Source organism: Actinia tenebrosa, unplaced genomic scaffold, assembly GCF_029948245.1.
Source record: "Actinia tenebrosa isolate PJP-AT-01 unplaced genomic scaffold, QUT_ActTen_1.0 PGA_scaffold4__44_contigs__length_22323623, whole genome shotgun sequence".
NCBI lineage: Eukaryota > Metazoa > Cnidaria > Anthozoa > Actiniaria > Actiniidae > Actinia > Actinia tenebrosa.
The window spans coordinates 20,124,381-20,134,742 of record NW_028292581.1 but is presented as its reverse complement, the minus strand read 5'-3'; the positions used below and the strand labels follow the sequence as shown (position 1 = coordinate 20,134,742).

Here is a 10,362-nt window from a genome sequence, read left to right as displayed (position 1 = left end):
AATTTTCACAAAATGGATACAATTCCCCTTGAACTTGTGGTGCAGGTTCAGGTTTTATTTCTTTAACCTATTTTAACTTGTATTTATGATTTCGTTTTCTTCAAGCCTGGGTAGCGACTTGTAGGGGGGGGAGAGGAAAGGGGGGGGGGGGGGGGGGGGGGGGGGGTTTAAAAAGTCGACTCCTTGTGGCCGGTACTAATACCAAGTGTTTGATCTAAAACTCGGCATGCATAACTGGAAGGATATCTATTTGTGATAATATTAAATAAATTAATAAGAATCCCTACATCTTTGCTATTCGCTTGTTTTTTTCTTCGTTTTGCGGTATCCCTGTGGCAAAAGGGGGAAACGATGATGACGTCATGGTCTCAAATGGCTCGGTTGCTTTGCAGTAGGAAGTAACAAGCTTCCAGAACGACGACAAGAAATCTGTTTGGAATTCGATTTATCAACCATCAAAATGAGTAGTACAGAAAATAATAAGTCCAAACTTATCACAGACACTGAAAATGAAAACGTCTTCAACATGCTGGGGAAAAGATGCCAGGTAAGTTGATATTGTACTTGAAAAGTTGTCTTTTCTAATCGACAGCAATTTTCTTGTACCAAGTTAAGCTTCCTCCTCTGATTCAGCTCTTTCTTTCTTTCATCGTAATCAAATATTTTTTGTGATTTTATCAGACCTTGGCCACTGCAGTAGTACAACTGGTGGTTGCTTTACCTGAGTCAAGGAGCCGATGGTCGAAGAAAGCTACGGGAGTCGCCTGTTTTGTCAAAGACAATGGCAAACGTTCTTACTTTATTCGAATTTACGATCTATCCCGTGTAAATATCGAGATTGTTTTATTTTTTATTTTTTCCTGGAATCAAAATACCTTGGGATTTTTTTCTCTTGGGAGGTTTTGGTTTTGAATTCGAAGTAATAGTCGTCGATTTTTCTGATGCGAAGAACCTCGTAAAAATAGCTTTGAATACATGTATTATCTGTTTTCCAGTCACCAACCTTAGCATGGGAACAGGAACTCTATAACCAGTTCAAGTACAGTGCTGTTCGCCCACACTTTCACACCTTTGCTGCCGATGTAAGTAGGACTTGTAACTATTATTATAATATTATTAATTGACGTTGAATATGTGCCCAAACCTGGTACAACCATTGGGGAAACGTACAGTAATAGCATTATTTTGTAAACAATCCTGAATAATGAAAGAGTTGAATTGCTTGACAATATATTATATGGTCAATGTCACAGCTATAGTGATGGATCCAGAATTCTTGGCATGATCAATCGACTGATAGTCTGTTTCCATCAAATTCAATCGAATTCAATCAAATGATTGGATTCAATTGCATTCGACAATCAAACAAAATTATTAGAACTGTTTGCATTTGGGAATCAAAGGAAATTGAATTCACGAAGTTCTCATTCAATTACGTTCGTTCGATTAGATGCAATCAAACATTCATTACTTTTGGAAATATAATGTACTCAAATTTACAATTTCCCTTAGCATTAGCTTTTGCTCAATAGCTGAATGCAATGGAGTCCAATCATGTGATATGATTTCCAAATCTCAATCAATTGATCATGCTGGGGGGATTTCACCACTCTCTTCATTTCTACAGTGCCCACTGAAGGAGACAACAGTTGTGACAGGGAAATTGGGCAATAAACTTTTGTCAATCAAATAAATTGTTAGAGCATATATACAGTAGTTTCCCATGTGCCTTCACGTGGCCCCATGCATGTTGTGTGCAATTTCCATATCGCAACTATTGTCGCGATCAGGACTTCTAACAATATAAATACATGGGAGGGGGGGGGGGGGGGGGGGACAGAGATACTGTAGCCCAGAAACATCATGAACATTAGCAAATTGTACAATTTCACACATTCTATTGAAAAACACTGTAAGTAAATCAATACACATTTTTACTTATACATGTATTAGGGCCATCTTGAATTATGGGATTCCAAGAAGCAAACCTACTGTAGAAAATTAATAAAGCATAGAGTGGCAGAGTTACGTTTTTAAATAATTTGAAGTCTTGGAATTTCAAATATTGTTCCAACTATCAGCAAATTCAAATGGTTTTTAGATGTGCTTCTCATTGAAAAGCGTAACATTATATACATGTTAAAAAACATCCTGACAGCTGTGCTTTCTATAAATTTTCCAATATTTGCCCCCTCCGCATCCCATAATGTCTTGATGAAAACAATTAAGGGAAGCACGGGTGGCGTACACTGTTAATGTGCTTCCCCTCACCACTGCAACCTGAGTTCGAGTCCTGCCGATGTTGATGTTGTATGTGAGTAGAGCTGTTTATTGGTTCTTTCCTGTGCTTTGAGGGTTTTTCTCCGGGTTCTCCGGTTTTCCTCCCTCCTCAAAAATCAACTACTAAATTCTAATTCGATCTTTGGGTTTTCACCTTGTTGGAGCCTAGCTATGTTGTAATTGTCCCACGCTGTGATACAACAGCTAAAACATTTCAAATGGATTTGAAAATTTAGATTTAAATTATAGAATTCAAGATGGCCACAATATTGGTAAAAAGGTCTTATTGCTAAATAAATATAATCGATGTGTAATCTTTTGGTATTTTCAGAGTTATAATGCAGGATTAAACTTTTCAAGTGAGAATGAAGCAAGATATTTCCAGTGTCAAATTGAAAGCAAGCTGAAAGCGAAACAGCAAAGAAGACAAGGTTTGTCAATCTACGTAATGTAAAGTAAAAAAAATCTCTTTGAATTAGAAAAAAATATTTAGTGAATTGCAACATATGTCACATTGTTCTCAAAAAATACAGATTATTACACATTTAGGTTCAATACATGTGTGACACGCAGTGAATATAAAAGCCATTTATTACCTATTTAGGGTTGATATCAGTGTGATAAAGCCGTGAACAAAAACCATGTCATTGAAGTGATAGGATATCACTTCACGGTAAACTGGAAACTGTAAATTTTGTCATTTTATCAACCCTAAATGTGTAATAAACAAACCATCACCTGTTAAGAGCCTGATATTATGGACTCGATTGTTCATATGACATGGAAACTCGTGAATATAAAAACAATATCAAGCTCTTGACATGTGATAATCTTTATATATTCAACTGGCAGTGAAGTTATGCGATATCACTTCACACCAATATTGAACCTAAATATTAAGTGTAACAAGCTTGATTATCACTTGAATAAGAAACAAGAAAGTTTAGAGACTTAAATTTTGCTGAATTTTGTTACTTAAATTTCTTTCCAACAGTGCGGAGAAATCAAACTAAGCACAGACCCCCACCACCAGCAGTTGGAGGCAGTGTAGAACCCGAAAGCAGAACAGGTATTTTTTTATTCTTTCATTATTATTTTTATTTAATCATTACTTGTTACAGTACATATAGATGTAACAACGCAATGTCTTACACAACTGATATATCATACAATGTTTATTTTAATATATCAGTAGCATATGATGTAAAGTTTACATTTGAACCTATACATTTATGATCAAGTGGATACCATTGTTCCATTTTTTGATACATTTCTTTGTCAATAACTTCTTGATATTTTATTGCCATGCAGCCCAAAGATCAGCTGAGGGACTTTTAACTTACATGACTTGCACTTAGAATTAATTGCTTCGTCTCTTTTCTTCAATACTGAGTGTAAGACTGGCAAATATTTTGATCACAAAATACAAAGAAATGTATGGAGGGATGATTACGGTTGAGTAGATGACATCACAGATTCAGTTAAAAAAATTCACAAAAATATAATACTTCCCATCGAAATATATTAAGAACAAACTTTAACCGGTGATTATTAGTAAGACCTTTAAGGATTATTTCTGCAGTAAAATTTTAGCTTGGGAATTAAAATTTAGACAATTTTTGTACAACGTACTAGTCTACCTTTTAACAAAAGCTATCATCATCATCATCATCATTTTTCCCCTTTTCGGAGTACCAGCATCCTTGGGGAGCTTCTGTCTGTAAGGGCTGATTTGTCCATCATAGTCCTCCTGATTTGAATACTGAATACAATCAGTGTGACTGGTGCAGGATGTTGACCTGTGGCTTGATTGGGCCATGGTAACCTACTTTCTAGCCTTTGCTAGCCTGATTGCCTAATGAATAGCACCTACCCTCCGCTTATCAACAAGTTATTTTTGTTTTTGTTTTCTTTGCTCATTAGATGGTGGTGGAATGGTGCATTCACCTTCTCAAACCAGCCTGACATCAATTGGTAGTAATACATCAGCAAGGAAAAAGAGCACAAAGGAAAAGAAAGACAAGAATAAAAAGGGAAAAGGCAGGGTCAGGTTGTCCAAGGAGGACATTGGAACTCCAGAAAATTTTCAGTAAGTGTAAGGGAACCAAGGGCAATGCAGCAGTAGTCCACTTTCCTCTAGCCTTTGGGGATTTGGATTTGAATCCCGGATGTATCATCATATGAAATGCAAGCTGAGTTATTGGAGTTGTTTATCTTTTGATTCAAGGGTCTGGGTTCTCTAAAAGTTTCCTCTGTCTGAAAATCCAAATGCTATATTTATAATTTTCTTATAACTGACTTTTGAGTAGGAAGTCGCTAAAAGGTTCGCACAAGAAATATTTTCAACCCTAAATGGACTGTGCAGATCATCCCTACAGCTTGGACAAAGGAAGTCACCCCCCCCCCCCCTCCCCGAGATCTACAGATGAGCTCTCGTTTTACATAATAGGTTCATATCTGAGATGCACAGTTATCTTAAAGATATATTCAGGTGCTCTACAATATGCATTATAACATTGTGGGATTAATAATGCAAGCCATATATTTCAAGATGAAAGAAACGGCAATAAAGCTTGTTTTTGACAAAACTGTTAACTCGTTTATTTTACATACAGGCATGTTGGTCATATTGGATGGGATCCTCAAGGCGGCTTTGATGTGAGTCTTGTCTAACTCTCTCATATTCAAACAGTTAACCATTATCTTTAATTCAGGGGCCACCAATAGATTATAAATGACTTGGAAGTATTATCCATATTAGATTATTATACTTCAGCACTTTATTAATTACAATATTTTCACCCTTTAATATACACCTATTTCAAAAAAACGTTTTCAGTTGGATATCTGAAATCAGAAGTCTGAGACCTATTGGAATTGTGGGGGACTGAGTGTTTTCTCGTTAAAAATTTAATATACACTTACCCAGATAGTTTGCCCGTGCAGGTCATTGCTCAAAATTAGTATATCAAGATATTAACTTTTTGCAAACTACTTATTAAGACCACAAACAATTAACAGCTTACAACCCACAGTTCCTTTCGGTCTATAGGAGTATATGGGTGTATATGGGTGTGGATACTTCTAAATTTATATTTATATTTCTTATTGGATGTATTGTGCTTTTGTTTAGGTCAACAATGTTGCCATGGATGACAACTGGAAGAAGCTTTTCACCATGATAGGTGTGACCGAAGGCCAGATGCAAGAGAAGACAACAAGAGAGTTTATCTATGATTTTGTTCAACAACAAGGTGGAATTGAAGCTGTAACCAAGCAAATTGAGAAAGAGGTAGACTCAACAGGTAAATAATAGGTCGGAAATTAATTTTTCCAAATTTAATTCCAAGGGCTTTTGCCCGGAATAACCTCGTTCCCAAGCACTATAACTTATCTATATTTCTATATCTTCAGGTAAATAATATGATACTGTTTTTTGACTGTTTATAAGTACTTAATACATGTAGTTATAGTAATAATCATTGATGATGCATGTAGACAGTTTGTTTGGGCTTTTTCTTTTTCCACTCCCCTGTCCCCCTTTGAGTTGCACCACCATTGTAGCTGTTGTGGTGACTAATAATAACAGGTTTTTCTTAATGTTAGAAATTCTTTGTTCTCCACCAAGGTCCACCACCACCACCTTCCAGAGGTGCTCCTCCACCTCCGTCAAGAGGGGCTCCACCACCTCCACCACCACCATCTAGAGGATCAATCCCTCCCCCACCGCCAAGGATGGGAGCACCACCACCTTCAAGAAGAGCAGGTCCTCCACCACCACCACCAATGGGTGGTCCCTCAGCGCCACCACTACCTCCAGTCCCAGGTGCCCCTCCTCCACCCCCACCTGTGATGGCTGGCGATAGATCTGGCCCTCCACCACCTCCTCCTGTCTCTAGTGGCAGAGGTGACCTACTGCAACAGATTCAACAGTCAAAGAGTCTGAAACCTGTATCTGATGCGGACAAACGAAAGTCTATAAGTGGTGGTGGTGATAGCCGTAGTGACTTGTTGAGTGAAATCCGAGGTGGAGCAAATCTTAAAAAGGTAAGAAGTACTCATCGTCTTTATTTTGTTAGAAATCCATCTGTGAGGCTTTACTAAGCAACTAACATCAAATGCTTGAAGTGGGACCACGATCGAATTTTTTTAAATGATTTTTTTGATAGAAGATGATTAAACTAGTTAAAGAAAGAAAAGAGAAAGAAGAAAAGAGAAAAGAAAAATTTCGATGTTAAAAATAAGGAAAAAACAGTTTACATATCTAAAGTTTTAGTTTGAATCCTTTGAATTCGACTTTGGGTCTAGCTATTTGGACAAGCGTGGCATGTGCTATGTAAAGTGGCCCAATTTATTGACGATTGTGAAATCTTAACTAAAAAAAACTATTTCTGTTATTTCAACCTATTTCGGAAAGCTAGTACCACTAGTAAACAACTCATGTTGATCAATTGACGTCACACGACTTTTCACGGCAGGCACACGTTTGGGTAATCCCCACATGCTTCCATTCTGTGTAGAATATTCCCTTTCTCAAGTGAAGGTCCGTGGATTTTCACGTGGTATAAATGGCGTTGCATCGTGTAACGGTCACCAAGAAGTTCGAACATCGTTCTCGGATTTCCGACGAATTTTCTGACTTTCAAACAAATTATTTACTTGGTTTGTTTAGTTAGCTCTCTGAATACAAGCAAAATATCATTTTTTTAAAACTTGATTGAAGCTTTTTCTTACTGCTGATTGGAGAGCTAACTATAAAGAAATCGATTTGAGCTTTCTTTTTAAAGTAAAGGAATTTGTAAGATTGGTGACCGCAATCACGTCACGGTTAGCGCCGAAAAGGTAAATTGCGCATTCTTTACTTTACCGCTAGTATATGTGAATAGTCTGACGCTTAAATGAGGCTAGAAATGGGTCTATAATCAAGGAACACAGCGGTATTTTACAAATTCGAAAATGGTCTATTAAAACCTGTTTAACCTGCTAGGTAACACAAGAAGATGGAAAACCCAAATCAGCAGATCCGGCTCCGGGTGGAATCCTTGGAGCTCTGCAGATGGCCTTGCAAATCAGAGACAACGCAATCCATTCTTCAGGTAATTTGTTACTCTTGTGTAGTTCGTATTAGCTATTCCAAGGTTGAGGCAAAAATTGGGTCGACTTGGTTTTTTTTAAGGGTTTTCAACATGGCTTCTATTTTGTCCCCTAAAACAGTCCCACAATGCACTGCAATGCCAAGTTGACCCATTTTTATAATAGTTTAATTCAATAATACATTGCAGCCCACTAAATAGCTGAATTGCTTATATCATTAGAATACAATACGATGAGAACATTTACGAATGAGAACATTTCAGTTGTAATTTAATAGTATGTAAAACGAATAAAATATATTAGTAATGACAATTCTATAGTATAGTTTCAAGAATCGCCAGGGCACGGGTTCAAATCCCGTTCAAGATTTTTTTCTGAGTCTTTCAATTTGCAGCTGCATAAGTTGCTTGGCATACTGCGAGGATCAGCTTGGCGCGAAAGATGCCGCCAAAATCCACAGGAAACCCATCAGTATAAGCCAAAGAGAGAGCAGCTTTTAGTCTCGTGCATCCTAACTAGCCTAGCTCCTTCGCAGCCGTTCTTAGGGTCGTCACGCAACGTTTAAGAACGGCTGCAAAGGAGGCTACATCCTAACCTGCTCTTTTTTCATTCCAAGTCCCCCAGCGTTCATGTTGGTCCAAGATAATATTCAACTCTTTTCGTTGCAGATGATGATTCAGATTCTGAGACAGAATTTGATAGTGATGACGATGAATGGAATGACTAAAGAATATTGGCGAATAGTTGAAAGCATGGTCACGTGACCGGTTGGTGGATCTTTTTCAGTAGCCATATTTCAGTATATATAATGAATTGCCCTCTTGAGAAGCAAAAATTCAAATATCTTTATAAATTTTATATTTAATTTTTTTTGAATCTTTAGTATATCATTATCAAAATATATCTTTACTTGAATGATGTTGGGATTACGAAATGTGTCTTCCACGTGATTTTTCGTTTTTGTAGCCACAATTTTCTTGATAAATAACCTGAATAGATAGGAAGGTATTCTCATTCGGAATATTTTATAGCTATCAGTTACATCAATATTAATGTTCTGATTGAAGCCAGTTAAAAATTTAAACGTGCCCATCAATGTGAAACATCAACAGCCCTTGGGGCTACCACAAGTGATTCTTCTAGCTCGCTGACTACACGTTACGAAGCTCAGCACTGATTAATAATGGTAATTGAACTTAGTGGAGTGCAATTTGGTCTGAAATCAAACGAATGATTACAAAATTGCACGACCACGTTGCATCTACATTTACTAAGCTTTGCGTTGCTTTTGGCCACTGAAAACATGAAGTTAACGAAGAAGGAAGCAAAATTTTTATTTGGGATATAAAGTGATGATTCAAATTGATAGATACTGTAGATGTATGCAAAACAATACAGGAAAAAAATTCAGATAGATAATCTCGGCTATTAAGATCAAACCGATAAAAATCTATTCATATTGTAACAACACTTTCTATAAAATAAACTAACCGAAAATAAGAATAATGTTAAGAATAATGTTGAGAATGAAACTTAGGAATTAGGGAAGTCCGAAAATAAAGACTCAAAATTTATTATATTTTTTCCGAAAGCTGTTTGCGATTGATATGAATAAGATAAAATCCATTGATGTACTTTCTATATAAAATCTAAAATAAGCAATTTGAAAATTCAGTTAGGAAAATGTTATTGAAGTTCTCCCAAATAGGTCTTTGATATAAATGAATCTTATTCTGAAAAAGGTGAAGCTGTTTTTGTATATGATAAATATCAATAATAATAAAGAAATAAAAAAATCATGTTTATGTTAAAACGGAGTTACATAAAAAAGTCTGCCAATTTTATTTATTTATTTAATTTTATTTTTTCAATTTCAAGACCAATTAGGGCCCTTTAGATTTTATTTGTAACAGATACATCAATATATAAAATTTCTTTTAGAAAATGAGCCGAAATTTTTGCCGGTAGTCAAATGTCTTGCAAATCATTATAAATTGTCGACTGCCCTCTGTTGTCGCTCAAAAGCTGGACGTCAGTGAATCAAGCGATCGGGGAAATAAATCAGCAGGGAAACTACTTATTATTTTTTTCTGCTGTAGCGACTTGAAAGTTAAATATATTTTGAGGTATTTTAGTCGACCTAGGGCTTCATTTCCCTTTTGAATCGAACTGGTTTCTAGATCTAAGTTGTTTACGTATTTCATTGTTTCAAAGCATTTTGTCCCTTCCAAACCATTTGGTCTCTCTCAAAGCATTTTGTTTCTCAGTGTTTTTCAAGCAACCAAAAAGACCGAACAGCGCAAATGCTTCTGCTGTTAATTGTTTATAACACAACGGAAATACTGTAATCAGGTGTAATTTTCTTATGACCGAAGTCCATTTTACGAAAATATTGCTATAAAACAGCATGGTGCTATCAGTAAGGCTTCTATAGTAACAATGTCCATTTTAGGAAGTTATTCTTTCAAGTTGTTATAGAGCTCTTGTTATTTGGTTGTGTGCAAACGGTGATAAAGAAAAGAAAAAGTAGGTGGTATTGCCGGATGAACTAACTGATTCTTCAAGTTGGAACTGATATTTGCACAATCGTCCACTCTAGGAGTCCGTAGAATTTTATTTACTTAGCTATTTACCATTTATTTTTGCTTAAAGTCATTTATCATTTTGATATATGAAATCTTGTTGAAGTTTTCTCAACATCTGCGTTCATGGAATGAACATGAAATATTTATCCGACGTATTTTCTCTAATAAATTATCAATCGATCTCTAATGATATTGAGCGATTTTTTTTTTTCGTTTAAAAAATAATGAAAAATTAACGCTTTAGAATTGCCAGTCATCATGATATACTGTTGCGTTGGATACAAAAACATCAGCCGTACGAACTCGTAGTTCAGTATTAACTGCATAGGTTCACTTAAATATTTTAAATTCACATTTCTCATATAGTGTAATGTAATCCCAATTTTGACGTGCTATTCCCTTT

General features: G+C 36.0%; 1 protein-coding gene across 1 annotated transcript; it reads left to right on the top strand.

Moving 5' to 3' along the window:
- Positions 1-339: 339 nt before the first annotated feature.
- Positions 340-9,187, top strand: LOC116296504 (actin nucleation-promoting factor WAS). The gene is made up of 11 exons (XM_031704529.2): positions 340-547; positions 682-825; positions 996-1,082; positions 2,612-2,711; positions 3,275-3,349; positions 4,204-4,369; positions 4,896-4,938; positions 5,414-5,585; positions 5,909-6,327; positions 7,268-7,376; positions 8,043-9,187. The coding sequence occupies exons 1-11, from the start codon at positions 461-463 to the stop codon at positions 8,099-8,101; spliced, it is 1,461 nt and encodes a 486-aa protein (XP_031560389.2). The 5' UTR covers positions 340-460; the 3' UTR covers positions 8,102-9,187.
- Positions 9,188-10,362: the final 1,175 nt, after the last annotated feature.